The sequence below is a fragment of the Podarcis filfolensis genome (genome assembly GCF_964270895.1).
Source record: "Podarcis filfolensis genome assembly, chromosome: 17".
Classification (NCBI taxonomy): Eukaryota; Metazoa; Chordata; class Lepidosauria; order Squamata; family Lacertidae; genus Podarcis; species Podarcis filfolensis.
Window position 1 is genome coordinate 12,040,122 of NC_139621.1, and position 17,926 is coordinate 12,058,047.

General features: G+C 42.4%; 1 protein-coding gene across 10 annotated transcripts in view; it reads left to right on the forward strand.

Moving 5' to 3' along the window:
- The window catches only part of SUPT20H (SPT20 homolog, SAGA complex component), a 39,179-nt gene that overhangs the window by 15,973 nt on the left and 5,280 nt on the right, over nt 1-17,926 (forward strand). For 3 of the 10 annotated variants that reach the window (XM_083593182.1, XM_083593183.1, XM_083593179.1), the window contains exons 15-23: nt 24-56; nt 2,565-2,682; nt 3,256-3,364; nt 5,737-5,892; nt 7,529-7,841; nt 9,951-10,105; nt 12,023-12,081; nt 14,409-14,519; nt 16,937-17,045. In XM_083593182.1, coding sequence (XP_083449308.1) covers nt 24-56; nt 2,565-2,682; nt 3,256-3,364; nt 5,737-5,892; nt 7,529-7,841; nt 9,951-10,105; nt 12,023-12,081; nt 14,409-14,519; nt 16,937-17,045 — 1,163 coding nt within the window. The remainder of the gene's footprint in view (nt 1-23; nt 57-2,564; nt 2,683-3,255; nt 3,365-5,736; nt 5,893-7,528; nt 7,842-9,950; nt 10,106-12,022; nt 12,082-14,408; nt 14,520-16,936; nt 17,046-17,926) is intronic. The other 7 variants (XM_083593187.1, XM_083593188.1, XM_083593185.1 and 4 more) reach the window with 3 other exon arrangements.

Consider the following 17,926-nt stretch of genomic DNA (forward strand, 5'->3'; position numbering starts at 1 on the left):
TTCATGTATTGTGTCCCCTACAGTTTTCTTATTGGCTCAAAGACAGAGGCAGAAAGGTAAGGGGTTCATCAGTATTTTTGTGATTCATGCTTTGTGATTCAGTATTTTCCATTCATGCTTCTTAGCGCTAGAATTAACATCGGTCCATCTGACCTGCATTTTCCAAGTTTATTTCCCAACTTTGCTGTTGGAACACTTTGGGCTGGATCCATGGAAGGAGATCCCATGGAAAGGGACTGGCAGAAGCTGACTTTGGGTCCCTCTCTTGCTTACCTGCTCACTGAAAAGCCGCTCTCAAGGGTAGGAAGTCCTGGGAAATGAAGCGTGCTTGGTCTGGGGGAAGGGGGAATCCCTAAATATCAGAAGGAGACCCTTAGGAAAGAAATAAGCTTTTTATTGGCCAGTCAAGGGGAGGAAGAGGTAGAAAAGTCAGCTTCCTCCAGCTCACACTTCCATGGGCATTACTCACACTTTTATACTAACAGTATATGCACATTTATTTATTTTTAAAAGGACTCCTGGTGGTACTAGGTGAAAATCGCCAAAACATCTTTCACTCTTCTTTGTGTCCTGTAGCTGAAATGTTTCTTACATATTACCAAAACCCTTTTGTTACTACAATTCTGGGGAGGGCGAAATTTCATCCCTCTAATAAGGCAAGGCAATTTGTCGTCTAATCGTACTCCTGTAATATACTCCTGCTGTTTCTTTAATTATACAATGCTAACTTCATTAGTCATTTATTGTCTCTCTCTAAATATTTCTTGTTTTGCTAAGAACTGAGTTGTTCTCCTGCAGAATCTTATTAGGCAGCTTTCCAAGCTGTGTTTATTTTCTGTTCCATCCTCCCTTCATACTTGCACGTAAACCCTTGCTCACTAGCAAGCTTTTATCCCTGAACAGTCTGCACCCTTTAGCAGTGTGCTTTGAGCGGCCATTCTCCTGCTCCCAGATCAGCTGCGTGGAAGATGCCGGCCGCTAACCGCCACCTCTATGGCGAGACTGTTGCTCCTGCCGTAGTCTTCAGCTTGATAGCAACCCTCCGTTTTCTTTGTCCTCTTCTTCAGAATAAATTATGTTCCTGTTCCATGAGGTCAGCCCTTCAAATGTTGCAGGGCTCCAACTCCTGTCAGCCTCAGCATGGGCAGTGGTCAGGGATGATGGGAGTTGTAGTCTTGCAACATCTGGAGGGCCACCATTTTCCCATCCTGGTTATAGATCAGTAGTTATCAATAGACTAGCTTCCATGGTTAGTGCTGGTCATCATCATCATCAACCTTTTATTCGACCGTCAGTCAGAAAAAAGTACATTTGTCAATACACAGTTAAAACATCCAGGAAGATTTTAGAACTTAGCCAACACTAAAATGGGCTAAACAGATAGCCCCATATCAATACAGTCAATTATAGTCTTGCGACGCTTAAAAGCTAAAAAAAAGAAATTTGGCCACCAAGGAAGGTATAGCTCTAGTGACATTATTCAGCAAGTGTAAAACCTGGTTTTCTCCGGGTAGGAAGCTAAATTGACATAGGTGTGGGTCTATAAAATTTTGTCTAAGCTCTGCATAAGAAGGGCAAGTCAAGAGAATGTGTTTGGTGGACTCAACTACACCCATGGCACAATGACAGGTTCTCTGGGCGTATGGTACTCCCCTGTACCTTCCCCACAATATCGCAGAGTCAAGGACATTTAATCTAGCCACTGTAAGAAGTCTGCGGTATTCAACATAGTGGATTTCTGCAAGGTAGGGGGCTGGTATGGTCCGATAAATCTGGTCCCCTAGGAACATCCCTGGTTTTACCAGGGCTATGTCCTCTTGTCTGGCAATGTCACTCAGTAGTGCTGGTCATTTTCTGCATGACAGCCTGAGGATTTTTATATTATATTTTACAGAATTTGGAAAAACAACATGCCCATAATCCAAACACTCTTATTTTCTCTAGCCCTTAATGGTTTCAGCACGGTGTTTAGAAACAAAAGGAATTTCTGATAGCTCAGTTTCTGATAGCTCAGACCCTTAACTTCAGGGTGGTGGGTTTGAGTCCCATGTTGGGCAAAAGATTTCTGCATTGCAGGGGGTTGGACTAGATGACCCCCGTGGTCCCTTCCAACTCTATGGTTATGTGATTCTGTTGGGTTTTTTTTAAGAAAAACCTTCAGTGTTCATGGAAGAGTTTCATCCTCTACATGTTCCTTGTTCATCCACCCCCTGGTTGCCTTTATTCGTTATGCACATGCCTCATTGTGCTGCTTTTTGTACTATCCCAACCCCATCTGCATCTCAGAATAAATATTGAGCTTGGTAGAAGAGGATGCCAAATTAGACTGTATTTGTAAAACAGGAGAATTTGGAAAAAATGAGTAAAATCTGCTCATGTCACTTTAATTATCGTTGCATCTTAGGTATGGTCTTTTACTTCAGTTCCATAATTTGTTGATTGGAAGTAATGAATAGAGAAACTGCAAGAATATAGAAGCCTCTGCATTGTTTTGGTTCTGGAGACGCCTTCACCTAGTACTTATGTGATCTCATGAATGACCTCTGCTTAATGTTACGTTACAGAGTAGTCAATCAGTACCAGGAGCTAGTTCAAAACGAAGCTAAATGCCCAGTGAAAATGCTTCACAACTCCTGTGGATCTGTCCATCTAAGCCAGCTCTCTCCTGGGAAGGAAATGGAAGTAAGTTATTAATGAATGAATTAAATGACACCTTTAAAAAATGCAATGATTCCATAGGATTCCATTTAATCTCAAGTTTACACAACAGGGACAATCATTCCGTGCCCCCCCCCCAGGACTTTTTAACTGCTTGGCTTTTGGCCCATCTACTTTCTTCTATCTTAAGACTCTGCTTTTTCTGATATTCGTGAATGAGAGCCACGAGGACAGGGCTCAATCTGTCCACTGGTGAAATATTGGCCCCTTTTAATTGTATCTTCAAGTACAACCCCAGTAATTTGTGTGATAGAACCAAATCAGCCCCAGCCAGCATAGCCCAACACCCCATTCTGTTTCCTGAGCAGTCTGAAACGTTTTCAGAATGTTGGGAGAGTCGGGTGGAATGCCAGGAACTAGTCTTAAAATAGAGGTACCAGTGAATTAGGGACAGGTGTTTTGCAGAATCAAAAATTAGGAACTCGGGTGTTCGTTCTCCTGTCAAATTGAGAAAGGGAAGAACGAAAAAAGATGAAAGCTGGAAGAAAAGGTTGACATCTAGTAAGAAGGGTTGTTGTTTTTTTGTTTTGCTTCTAGCAGCCTGAGAGTGTGTCAGGCTATATTCAGTCTTCAGTGCTGGGGAAAGGTGTGAAGCATCGACCACCTCCCATCAAACTACCTTCAAGTTCAGGAAGTAGCTCTTCAGGTAATTGTTTTTTTAAAAAAAATAGTAGGGTAAGAGAGCAGAAAACATCACATCTGGCAACCAGTGTTCCCCTTTGCTTTCAGATAGTACATGGGTAAACAAGTCTAAAAAGCCCAGGACACAAATTTTCACGGCTCTCTAGCGGCTATGGTGACTCATTTACCAGAAGCAATATGTTTAGTGTTTGGAGGCGTATTACTCGATTCTGGCCAAACTAAGCCTCCTAATGTATATTTTGCTCAAGGAGACTTAGTTTGATCAGAATCAAATATACTCTTCCACAGTTAACTCTAAATATATTACTTCTGGTAAGTGAGCCCCCAAAGCCGCTAGAGAGCTGTGAAAACTTGTGTCCTGGGCTTTTTAAACTTATCTACCCATGTACCGTATTTTTTGCCCCATAGGACACACTTTTTCACCTCCAAAAATGAAGGGGAAATGTGTCTGTGTCCTGTGGGGCGAATGCAGGCTTTCGCTGAAGCCTGGAGAGCGAGAGGGGTCGGTGTGCCTTGGGAGCCTGCGGGATTTCCCATCGGTCTCCCAAGGCTTCCGGAGAGCTGAGAAGCACGCCCCGGGCTTCGGGCATATATCCGCAAGCCTGGGGAGACCGGCGTGACTTCCTGCCGGGCTCCCTAGGCTTGCGGATAGCAGCCTGTTCTGGGGGCTGGGGTCGGGGGAAGCTCGGGCTTCCCCCGCCCCAGCCCCGCGCCGGGGGGGGGGAAATACTTTTTTTTCTTTGTTCCTCCCCCCCAAACTAGGTGCGCCCTATGGGGCGAAAAATATGGTACTATCTGAAACCAAAAAGGCGCATTGGTTGCCAGATGTGAAATATATTTGCATTAGCTTCAGTTTTCCTACCCCTTTGTTTCTCCTTTGTTTCAATTACTGCATATCTTTGAGAGAGTAAACCTGGCTGTGCTTTCCCTTTTTTTTGTTTTTTAGTGTCCAAATACATTTATAAATTTGCCTTGCTCATCCTTTTACCTGCTGTTGCAATACATTAGCAATGGCCCACCTCGTCAGCTTTTATTAAGGTACCTACCTGGCTAAATCTGCTCAAGGAACAAAGTCCCCTTGACTTAAACCGCTGTCATGGCAGCAGTTTTGATTGGGAAGAGTCTGCCCTCTGAATAGACTGGCAGGTATCCCTTCCACTGGGAAATGAGGTGTAGTCAGGCTTCGAGAAAATGGCGTCCTCCCTCCCTTTGGCTGTGGAATTGTAGTCTCAAAAGATCTGGAGGGCCGAGGTTGAGGAAACCTGTCCTAGAGGGTCCCTCATTTTTTATTTTTTAACCAACAACCAAAACACAAACAGTGAGAACCCCCAGGCAGCTGATACATTGGGTATACATAATCAATAATAACCTATTCAAATCAACCATATGTACAATTCTATATACCTTAACACTCCTCCCTCTACAAGGTTTATTTAACTTTTAACATTTTAATTGCCCCAAATTGTTCAAACCTGCCCAAATAATGCAATATTTTCTCAAACCAATCCTCCTCCTTCTCACTGACCTTAAACCCTTTCATTTTATGTATTTTCACAGTTGGATATTCTAAGTTTATAATATTTTTCAATTTTTCCCTCCATTGGTTCACCCCTAGCTCTTCTGCATTTTTCCAATTACTCGTTATAACCTGTCTGGCTGCAATTACCATCAGTTTTATAGAGGGTCTCTCATGCTTCAAACTTTGGCACAGGAAGGGGGTGAAGCTATTTACATACCTGCAATATGTAGATTGAGGTTACCTTTTGCTGCAGGTAGCAATGGCAGATGTTGCTGTGCACTTCTTATTTTGCACACCTAAAGCGCACACTTTAGAGAACAAAGCATCGTATTTTTTGCTCCATAAGATGCACTTTTCCCCTCCTAAAAAGTAAGGGAAAATGTGTGTGCATTTTATGGAGCGAATGCAGGGGGGAGGCAGGCAGGAAAAGCCCCCAAGAGCTGCACACAAGCTCTGTGCGGCTCTTGTTGGCTTTTCCCCAGGAGGGAGAATGGACTGACGCAGCCAATCAGTCCCTTCTCCCTCCTTGCAGAAAAGCTGGCAGGAGCCGCGTGCTCCTTAAATGGTGCGTGGCTCCTGTGGGCTTTTGCGGGAGGTGGGGGAATTGCCATTCCCAGCTGGAGAGGCTGTGCGCGGCTAAAGAAACCAAGACAGCGAGCGGGATCCATCCCGCTGGCTGTGTTGGCTTGTGCCAATTGTTTAAAAAACATTTTTTTTTAAAAAAAAAAGCCTTGATTTCCCCCTCTAAAAACTAGGTGCGCCTTATGATCCAGTGCACCTTATGGAGCGAAAAATACGGTAACTCTTTTCTGGTGTTGGTTCACAGAACGTAACATGGATTATTTGTGCTTTTTCAGGTAACATTTTTAGTTCACAGCAGTCAAGTGGCCACCTAAAATCCCCAACTCCTCCTCCTCCCAAGCCTCCCAGTGTGTCTCGGAAGCAGTCTCTGGATCTGAATCAACTGAGCATGCTTTCTCCAACCGCCATGTCTCCTGCCAGCTCGTCACAAAGTGAGTCCCGCCCTAAATTGTCCATTAAGTCTTCCTAGGCTTCTCGTGCTATAAACTTCCTAACCAGCTGATTGGAGAATCTAAATGTCCATTGTACCCTAGATTGTGTATAAAGTTTGCATCACTTAAGGCAGGCTGTATGTACTGTATGTACTTCGTTTGCTGTAACTGTACTTGTTTCTCTGTATAAATATATGTATGCACCGTTTGTGTATACGTTCTATTCCGTTTTATGCAAGAAGCACTGGTCCCTCGCTTTGACACAGCCTGGTAATTAATGTGACTGTAGACGCTCCCAAAGTTCAGCCCTTTCTGCTAGTGTATAAACAGTAGCTCGTTTAATGCCTCCTTAAATTTGCATTTTTTTTAAAGCAGCTAAAACTTCTTAAATGTCGTCAAATACGGTGCAGTTGTATCTCTGTGTATGTAAATAACATGATCAGTCTCGAGGTGGTGATACAATAAACTACAAACTGATTTTTTAAAACACTCCTATATCGTTTTACAAATCATTGCTGATGATGAAAATGTAAGAATAATTTCAAGACAACACCATTTTGCTAAGTGTTTACTCAGTTGAGTGGCAGCCAAGTTTTAATTTTGGGACAGAATCACTGCATCGCTGTGGATTTTTACCTACTTTTGAAATAGTTACATGTCTCAATAGATAGGCAGTGGCTCATAAGGCGAGAAAGAGGGAATCGGTAAGAATAGCTCATAGCTGCCTGCCTGTTCTTTAGTCTGCTGCACAATGTCCTGTCGCTTGAGTGTGGCATAATCTAAAATTGTCTGGGTGGCTCAAAAGGTGTCATTTTTCTGCCTTCCTGTTTTGCACAAAGAAAACCTGTAAGGAAGCTTTGATCAATTTTCCAACCGTTTGATTCACACAGCCCTCTCCCTTCTTTTTATGTTGCTAGTAGTAATTGTATAAATCTGTTGCACACAGTTGTTGCTGTAAATAAGGCTTTGCTCACAGCTTCTGGACATTCACATTTCTTTCCTTTCTTTCTGCAGGACATGAAAGCTAAAAAAAACAAAACATAAAACGAAAACACCTCAAGAGCTTTGGTTTTTTTGTTTTCATTCCATTGATATGATGTCATCATGCCAAATTTATGCTTTAAAACACACAAGTGTTTGTTTTCTGCCACAAGCAATGCTTCCTTCCTTCCTTTGCAAATTAGGCCTAAATTAAGCAAGCTCATTACCGATAACTATTTGTACTGTTCCCCCTGCCCCAGTTTGATCATAGTCTGTGTTTTTTGTTCAGATCTGTTTTTATTTGTTTTATGACGCAGATGTTCTATTACATGTGTTGAATGCCTATATTTTTGGCAAGCAAAATGCATTGTTTAAAGGTAGCTTCATAGCAGTTGCATAAGTGTATTGTCAGTGTTAGAACGGTTTAATAGGGAAATACTGCATTGGTGTTCATTTGCAGGATTAAGCCTAATGATATTGTTTGTGTACACCTGTAATTAACAGCAATTACTAACCCTTGCGTTTTGCTGGTTTTTATTTATTTTTTTAAACTGGAGCAAGCTATCAGAGCTAAGTGAGATTCCGCGAACCTTATTTTACCAAAGGACTGGCCTTTTATAACAAACTAGTGCTTTTTATTTTTCTCAATGAGCAGGGTCTGGAACTCCTAAGCCATCTACTCCTACTCCAACCAGCACCCCTTCATCGACCCCACACCCTTCTGACGCTCAGAGCTCAACTCTGACTACCCATTCTGCCTCCCCTACTCCCCACGATTCAGGCTTCACCCCTCAGCCCACCTTGCTCTCCCCGTTCGCTCAGCAGCACATGTCTCTGAGCCAGGCATTGCCTGTAATGACCATTCCTCTTTCCACCATGGTAACGTCCGTTACTACAGGAACCTCCTCCAACCAGGTCATGGCAAACTCTGCAGGACTTAACTTCATCAATGTAGTGGGCTCTGTGTGGTAAGTTGGTTTCTGCCTACGGCGCTTCACACTTCTTGATTGTTACAGTCATTTTGCCCCAGAATTATGCTGTGCTGATGACACGACGCCAGGCTTGAGAAGGGCTTGCCAACCCTCGTCGGCTCCCTGTCTGTGAAAGTGAACGCTTTATGCGCTGCATTCTTAAGTATTAACAGATAACCATAATTACCGTATTTTTTGCTCTATATGACTCACTTTTCCCCTCCTGAAAGGTAAGGGGAAATGTGTGTGCGTCTTATGGAGCGAATGCAGGCTGCGCAGCTATCCCAGAAGCCAGAACAGCAAGAGGGATTGCTGCTTTCACTGCGCAGCAATCTTGCTGTTATGGCTTCTGAGATTCAGAACATTTTTCTTCTTCTTTCCTCCTCCAAAAACTAGGTGCGTCTTATAGAGCGAAAAATATGGTATGTGGATTTGGCGCAAAAAGCAAAGAATTGCTAAAAGCTTCGTTTTTGCTTAGCTTGGAGACGTCATTCCTTGTTAGATTTGAGAGCTTAAAGTTAACTATTACACGTGAAAAGTGGAAAGAACAAGCAATTTCCCCTAAAGACGAGTGGCAAAATGAGTTGATTGAATACATAGAATTAGCCAGCATAATGACAAAAGTCAGAGATCAGTGTGAGACACAGCTGAGGGTAGATTACTTAAAGAGACAAACAAACCAAATGTTGATAAGCACACATTTTTGTTTTTGTTTTCTTTATTATTATTTAGAAATATAAGTTTAGTCATGGGAGAAGTGAGATGTTACAATGTGATTCTATGAATGTAAATGAAAAGAAACCAATAAAGATGATTTGCCAAAAAAAGATAACATAAGATCTATGAGCAGCAGTAATTAACAACCAAGAGAAAGACTAGAATGAAATAGGGTGGTTAAAGAGGATATGCGGCATAACAAGTAAATAGGATGTCACGGAGGGAAGAGATGGGAAGTCTAGAGGTATTAGATGGGGGGGTGATATTTACAATCTGTATTGAAATATTGGAAATAATAATTATAATAATAATGAAGAAATAGTTTATTTCAGCATTATTCTCACTGTCATTGGAGTTGTGTTTTAGGCACTTTTTCATATGCTCCCTAATGTGGGAGAGTTCATGTAGCACTATGGGAATGTCTAAACCAGGGTTTCCCAAACTTGGGTCTCCATCTGTTTTTGGACTACAACTCCCATCATCCCTGTGTAGCAGGACCAGTGGTTAGGGATGATGGGAATTGTAGTCCAAAAACAGCTGGAGTCCCAAGTTTGGGAAACCCTGGTCTAATTAAAAGACGGCATCTAGACAGTGTGGAGAAATGGATCCATTTCCGATTTGTTTATTTTAGAGCAGCAGATTTTCCTTGCAAGTTTCAGTACATATTTTTTTTCTGAGTAATAAGACATAATAAAATCAGCTGGGGATTGAACTATATAACCTCAACAATAATGATGCAAAAGCATATTCACCCAGTGCTTTTCCAGCTGCAGTGGCTCCCGGTGGAGTACAGGGTCAGATTTAAGGTGCTGGTTTTGACTTTTAAAGCCCTTCACAGCCTAGGACCCTTGTACCGACAGGACCGCCTCTCCTGGTATGCCCCATGGAGGACCTTAAGGTCCATAAATAGCAACACCCTAGTGGTCCCAGGCCCTAAGGAAGTTAGATTAGCCTCAACCAGAGCCAGGGCTTTTTCAACACTGGCTCCAGCCTGGTGGAACGCTTTGTCTCCTGAGACCAGGGCCCTGCAGGATCTGATTTCTTTCCGCAGGGCCTGTAAGACAGAGTTGTTCCGCCTGACCTTTGGCTTGGAATCAGTTTGATTCCCTCGCCCTCTTTCTTTTTTCCTTTCTCCTCCTGTGATGAGGCTGCATTTTAATGTTTTAATGTTGTATTTTAATGTTGTTTTTAGGTTGTATTCATTCAACTTGTTTTTATTATTGGTTGTTAGCCGCCCTGAGCCCAGCCTTTGCTGGGGAGGGTGGGGTATAAATATTATTATTATTATTATTATTATTATTATTATTATTATTATTAGATACCAAAAACGGTACTTTGTGCTGTTTTATGACATTCTGGTCTCATGCTTGCTCATTTCCTTTTGCACAGTGGAGCGCAGACATTGATGAGCGGCTCAAACCCCATGCTGGGGTGTAGTACTAGTGCAATAACCCCTGCAGGCCTCAACCTAAGTGGCATTTTACCATCAGGAGGCCTGGTGCCAAGTGTGCTGCCTGCTGCAGTGCAACCCTCCTCACAGCCAGGTCAGTAGGAAATTCCATCTTGGTTGAATGGGAACGGCACAGTGTGGGACTACTTCCTCTATAATGGGAAAAGTCATGGGAAAATTGAATGCAGTAGTTCAAATCAAATCCATTTATTGAGAGGACCATGCCTGTGCACAAACATCAACACTACAATAGTTAAAAATATTAAAATTCATTACATACTATGCCAACAAAACCTTCTTCCCACAGAATAGAAAAGGAGGGAAAACGAGCAACGAGTTAAACAGACGATGAAGGGGTCTTTACATTGTCGTCCATAAATCTTTCCCTGGCTTTCATGGCCTTCATCACAAAAACCGCTACCACATGGGTAATGCGTGGGTTTGCATCAACTAACAAAAATTTTACTCTATCTTCAGGACTGGTTATAGAATTGGGTATAATTTGCAGCAATGCGTCTCTAAGGCCCGAGTAAATGGGGCAATAGAGGAGGTAATGTGTAAGATCCTCTTTAATTTTCATAAGGCAAGGACATAAACGGTGTTCTACTGGGGTTGAATGCAGTAGTTCATTGGCTCATTAATGACCTGTGTAGTCAGTGATAAAAAAATTAGAAATCACTTCTGGTTACAATTGATAGCATGTGAATTAGCCATCTCCAGGGCTTTGGGAAAATCCCTTTATGCCATGTGACTGAATCTCCTAAGTACAGTCGTTCCTTGGTTTTTGAACAGTTTAGTTATCGAACATTTTGGCTCCTGAATGCCGCAAACCCAGAAGTGACTGTTCCGGTTTGCGAAATATTTTTGGAAGCCGATCATCCAACACAGCTTCCGATTGGCTGCAAGAGCTTCCTGTAGCCAATCAGAAGCCACACTTTGGTTTCCGAACGTTTTGGAAGTTGAACAGACTTCCAGAACGGATTCCGTTCGACTTCCAAGGTGCGACTGTACTGTAAGAAGTTCATGTGTATATGTCGGCTACCTTTTTTCTTTATTCGCCATTTCTCCTTCCCCATGTCAAATCTTAATACAGGTTCCGCTTTGCATGATAATGTAACTTACAGCAGGTCTTTCTCAGTGTTCCTCCATCTGCTGAGATTAGACAGGCTGTTGCCAAATAGTGGGCCTTTAAGTCATGGCACCTAGTCACTGGAATTTCCTTTCTAGATTTGTTTGCCCGGTGCAAGTTGTTAAACAGAGCTTTCAGTGCCAAGTAAAATCAATCTTGCTTATCTAGACATTTAAATTTGGTGCATTGGTACAGTATTGGCTGCTGTTTTTAGAGTTTTGCACTTTTATCTGACACCATGCAGTCTTCAGTTTTGCTCTGTTGCGGTTTGTTTTCTTTCTTCATTTATTTAAGAGTTTTACGTATCACCCTTTAGAAGTTAGGATGCAGAGTACCTCACATCAACAATAATATAAACCACACAACAGAATAAAAATCAAATATAATGAAAGTAATTCCATAACTTCCTGATTTGTTTGGTGTTTCATTGATCCATGATTTGTAAGCTGCCACACACATTTTGATCTATCGGGTATAAATATGTCAAATAAGTATTAAATATATGATTTGTATGCTTGCTCTCCTCCAGACTTCAGAGAGAAGGAACTGGATTCAGAGTTTGGGTGCCATTGTTTTGTCCATTGAAACCAGATAATATATGAGAGGTTCAGTGCAGATGCTCTCAACCATTCTTCTGAGCCTTAAGATTGTATTGTTAAATATATTTAATAACCAGATTTTTTGTCTCTTTTGTTGTTTTTATAAATTTTGGCTGAGTCAATGAGACAGTTTTGTGAAAAGCTTTAGTTTAATTTGAAAGGGGCGAGATATTTTTGCTTTTATCAGCTGCAGTTGTTTTACTGTTACTTAGCAATACAATTCTACCTCTAGTTTGGATGTAACTGAAGAGGGAGGGAAATCACAATGTTCTCTTAATCTCAGCAGGTGGCCCTTTTGGCTTAAAAAATGCTCCAGGCCTTCGCCCTTTGAATTTGCTACAGGTAATATTGTATGGTCATGTATGTTGTCCTATTTTTCTATATTGATTGGGAAATCAATACTTTGATACTGGTTTTGTGAGGGCCATATAAGTTGTGGATTCAGATAGCTCCATCCCCCTTGACTGACAATTAAGAACATCCAGACTGTTGAAAATATTTCAATTTCACATATGCAGATGGTTATCTGTCTCCCTTGGTGTATAGCAATAGGAAAGCAAATGATAAGAATGCTATAGCCATGAAACGTTGAGGACAACGGAACTAGAACTGCCTGTTCTTTGGAGACCTGGGCCTCAGAATATAGTTCTCTGTCAAAAATTTACAAATCAGGAGGCTGTGAGTTCATAGGACCTGGGGTGAACACTCTTGCCCACTTGCCGCAAAGCCCTTGCAGTCACCTCTGCCCAGCTGTTTTCCTGCCAGCTAAGGAAGCTATGCAAAAGCCTTTGACTGTGTCGACCACAGCAAACTATGGCAAGTTCTTAAAGAAATGGGAGTGCCTGATCACCTCATCTGTCTCCTGAGAAATCTCTATGTGGGACAAGAAGCTACAGTTAGAACTGGATATGGAACAACTGATTGGTTCAAAATTGGGAAAGGAGTACGACAAGGCTGTATATTGTCTCCCTGCTTATTTAACTTATATGCAGAATTCATCATGCGAAAGGCTGGGCTGGATGAATCCCTAGCTGGAATTAAGATCACCGGAAGAAATATCAACAACCTCAGATATGCAGATGACACAACCTTGATGGCAGAAAGTGAGGAGGAATTAAAGAACCTTTTAATGAGGGTGAAAGAGGAGAGCACAAAATATGGTCTGAAGCTCAACATCAAAAAAACAAAGATCATGGCAACTGGTCCCATCACCTCCTGGCAAATAGAAGGGGAAGAAATGGAGGCAGTGAGAGATTTTACTTTCTTGGGCTCCATGATCACTGCAGATGGTGACAGCAGCCACGAAATTAAAAGACGCCTGCTTCTTGGGAGAAAAGCAATGACAAACCTAGACAGCATCTTAAAAAGCAGAGACATCACCTTGCCAACAAAGGTCCGTATAGTAAAAGCTATGGTTTTCCCAGTAGTGATGTATGGAAGTGAAAGCTGGACCATAAAGAAGGCTGATCGCCGAAGAATTGATGCTTTTGAATTATGGTGCTGGAGGAGACTCTTGAGAGTCCCATGGACTGCAAGAAGATCAAACCTATCCATTCTTAAGGAAATCAGCCCTGAGTGCTCACTGGAAGGACAGATCCTGAAGCTGAGGCTCCAATATTTTGGCCACCTCATGAGAAGAGAAGACTCCCTGGAAAAGACCCTGATGTTGGGAAAGATGGAGGGCACAAGGAGAAGGGGACGACAGAGGACGAGATGGTTGGATAGTGTTCTCGAGGCTACCAGCATGAGTTTGACCAAACTGCAGGAGGCAGTGGAAGACAGGAGTGCCTGACGTGCTCTGGTCCATGGGGTCACGAAGAGTCGGACACGACTAAACGACTAAACAACAACAACAAAGGAAGCTAGACACATATTTCTTTACTCTGCAAGGAAAAATGGATAGGGGGGAGCAGTTGAAGAAGAAATTTAGCAAGCTAGGTTAAATGCTCTTTCCAGCATTTCTCAAGTGCAAATTTTGCAGCTATTAGCAGAGATTGAGGTTCTTGGGGGGCCTAGGCTGGACATACAAGTCTGACCAAATGAGTAGAATGAATTGTGGACTGGGTGAGCAGGTTAGACTTTTTTGTGTGTGGCTGCACAAAACATACTGTCTTTTTTCGCTCTATAAGACGCACCAGACCACAAGACGCCCCTAGTTTTTGGGGGAGGAAAACAAGAAAAAAAAATTCTGAATCTCAGAAGCCAGAACAGCAAGAGGGATTGCTGCGCATTGAAAGCAGCAATCCCTCCTGCTGTTCTGGCTTCTGGGATAGCTTCGCAGCCTGCATTCGCTCTATAAGATGCACACACATTTCCCCTTACTTTTTATGAGGGAAAAAGTGAGCCTTATAGAGCAAAAAATACGGTACTTTGTTTTCTTTGCTTTTGGCTTCTTTCCTGATTGTGATCTAGATGCACCACACTAGAACCCCCCCCCCCCCCCAAATTTTGTTGAAATGGAGGAGGGGACTTCTCTAGGAGGGGTGCTATTGTAGCAAGTACTTTCCTGCTGACACCAGTCTTGAAAACAGCAATACTAATTTTTTGTGAAGCCACAAACAAAATTTTCAAAGAATATTAAATGTCATCTCTGTCTTGGTTGTGATGTAGCTTATCATAGGAGAATGAGGCAAACTGACCTATCCCTCCCTTGTCTTTAAACCTAATAGCTTCCAGGTGGCTCCCTGATTTTCAATCCCCTCCAGCAACAACAGCAGCAGCTATCCCAGTTTTCATCACAGCAGCCTACAACACCTAGTCCTCAACAGCAGGGAGATCAGGTGAGGCATTCCTGTTGAAACTAATATTATAAGCATATACATGCTGCCTGTGGGAATATGTGTGGAGAGATAGTTACTTGTAGCTACACATGAAAAGGACTTGGAATAAGGACAGTCAAAGTCAAGAGTTAACCTCATCAAAGAACAATTGAGCAGCTAAAGCTACCTTAAACTGAATCAAGCCATTTTTTGCTGTAGATTGGAAATGTCTATTTGACTGGCAGTGGTTCTCAGCAAAATACCTTTCCTAACCTTCAGAACCATGCCCCCCAAATCTGCTCCATGGTGTTAGATGAACCCCCAGAAAAGCTGCGAGGGGTTCCATGCAGGAAGAGGAAATCATCATCATCATCAAACCTTTTATTGGCATCACATACAAACAAGGAAGAGGAAATCCTGTTGCATAACCAGAAGTCCTTGTCCAAATGGGATGACTTCATTGGATACAACCCAATAAAAATAACATAATCACATGCATTATTTGGCATGATACTGATAAGCAAACAGCCACATAAGTTGTGCTGAAATTGTTGTCATGCAATGAGGTTGATTCAAGTGAGAGAGAAATATTTTTTATATCTGGGTATGTTAAAATTGCTACTTGGGCAGCAATATCCTTTTTTTGCAAAAAATTTATTCGTTTTTACAATATCAACGACAAACAAAAACATAAAACAAACAAAACATAACAAACATAAATCATAACCTTATTGAAAATAACAGTTATTTACTTTGTAGAACGACTTCCTCGTCTCCCCTTAGTTGAATTTCATTGCATATCCTTATAACGGTTTTCCACATCCCAATTTTAATACCCTTTAAATTAAACATTAACATCTTTAAATCTTCTCCTTGTATTAAACATATTATTTTATCAGTTAACATAAATACAATCCTAAGCCCATTAAGTATCTGGAGGCTATTTCCAGTTATTTTAGCTTAACAAATTTAGCTAAATAATCAATAAATTTCTTCCATTCTTCGTGGTGTTCCTCCTCCTTCTGGTCGTGGACTCTTCCGGTTAGATTGGCTAGCTCCATAAAATCCATCATCTTCATCTGCCATTCTTCTACTGTTGGTAATTCTTGGGTTTTCCACTTTTTAGCTAACAAAATACGAGCCGCAGTTGTGGCATACAAAAATAGATTAACATCTTTCTTGGGCAATTCCGAACCTGTTATTCCAAGAAGAAAGGCCTCTGGTTTCTTTATAAATGTATATTTCAACATTTTTTTCAATTCATTATAAACTTGGGCAGCAATATCAATCAGATAGTTGTTCACTGTAGGGCATAATTTCCAGAGTTGGTACTTCCTATAGGTCAGAGAAAGTTCCCTGTGAGTAATAAGCTTTTAGAAGTGTTCATAGACTCATCTTTTTCTTGTAGAAGCTTGCTTTGAACAGGGAAATGGTATGGTGGTCCTTCTTGGATAGCACCTTAATAGTCCACGAATAGACTGCACAGACAACAAGAGAGCTGGTATAGCTGGAACCCAGGCTCCATGCAAACCATGGTTTGCAATTTGAGAGTCAATGTTTTGAAGACTTTCCCCCACCCCCGCTTCTCAGAATTCACCAGTTTCACTTTATGAACACCCCACTGTGAACTGTGGTTATGGGTAATCGGTGTTTATGTTAACCATTGCTTCCATCAGCACCCACAGAGAGAAATACTGTGAATGCTGGAAAGGGGAGATGTCACTATGGATGGGTAGGAGTCCACATTCCTGAGACTGACTCCTAATTTACACACTATGGCTTGCAGGAAACCACTCTTAGTTCTGCACCATCCTAGAAAGTACTTTGGAAATTATCTTGTGGTCCTCATCAGTTATATGGCAGATAGCTCTTATACTCTTGCTGTAAGGTAAACGGACCCCTGACCATTAGGTCCAGTCGTGACCGACTCTGGGGTTGCGGCGCTCATCTCGCTTTACTGGCCGAGGGAGCCGGCGTACAGCTTCCGGGTCATGTGGCCAGCATGACTAAGCCGCTTCTGGCGAACCAGAGCAGCGCACGGAAATGCCGTTTACCTTCCTGCCGGAGCGGTACCTATTTATCTACTTGCACTTTGACGTGCTTTTGAACTGCTAGGTTGGCAGGAGCAGGGACGAGCAACGGGAGCTCATCCCGACGTGGGGATTCGAACCGCCAACCTTCCTATCGGCAAGTCCTAGGCTCTGTGGTTTAACCCACAGCGCCACCCGTGTCCCAACTCTTGCTGTAGCTAGGAGTATTTTTTTTTCCCAGAGGAAGATTAAATGCTTTTTGCTTAGGCCCTGATCTGGGGCTTCCCATAGGCGTCCAGCCAGCCACCAAGAAAGCAACAGAACATTGCCCAGTTCCGAGTGTTCCGGTATTAACTGTGGTCTGCTCCGTTACCTTTTTTATCTATTAACCTCCTCTCTCTTTGCTAGGGTTCTGATCAAGCTTCCACGAATCAAGACCAGACCTTATCAGCTCAGCAGTCAACTGTCGTTAACCTGACCGGAGTAGGGAATTTTATGCAGCCTCAGGCAGCAGCAGGTATGTTGCTCAAGCATCCTTACAGGGCTGTTTTGCTGCAAATTTGTCTAACCACTGTTGCCCTGGAGGTCGGGTTTTTTCTACCTATGCTCTATACCTTCTTTGCCATACAGCATGACACCATCAATAGATTCCTCCTCCAGGAATAGCCCTATTCCACTGGTTCCCTCCATTCCACAAGGTTTTCATTACATCTACTCATAGCTGTCAACCTTCCCCTTTTTTGCGGGAAATTCCCTTATTCCAGCGCCTTTTCCCGCCACTTCCCACTGCTATCCCGGATTGTTAGATATCCCGTAGACTGTCCCCAGGACAGGTGAGGCTGCTGATCCCTTATTTTCAAATCTGAAAGTTGACAGCTATGCATCTACTCTGTCTATGGGCTCATTTAAAAGCATTCCAGCACTCCCCTTGCGGCCACCTGTTACTATTGTGTCCATTTTTAAATGCATTTTCCCTTGCAGACCTTCAGTTTATTACATATGGGTGTTGCATCTTACTGCACACTCATTTCCCTGTTCTAGCGTATCCTCATTAGAATACCTGGAACATTTTCATCCTCATCTCCTATGGAATAATAATCCCCAAACCACATGCTGACGAGCTGCTGTCCGTTTTCTGCACGAGCCAAGTTTTAAAAGCTGCTCTGCAACTTTTTGATACTCATTTCCTACAGCTTGCCTGTTTTGGTTCAGAGAGAGCCCATCCTCTTTCTAGGCGTCCTTGTCCAAAAACATTTCCCAGCGCTTAACACAAACCCCCTGCACCTGACCACCACTGCGCTGACACAGATCCCCATCATTTCTGAAGGCTTATATTTTATATTGGCTTATATTTTACCTTCCATACACAAGTGGGACTGCAGCAGCATGTTTTTTCTA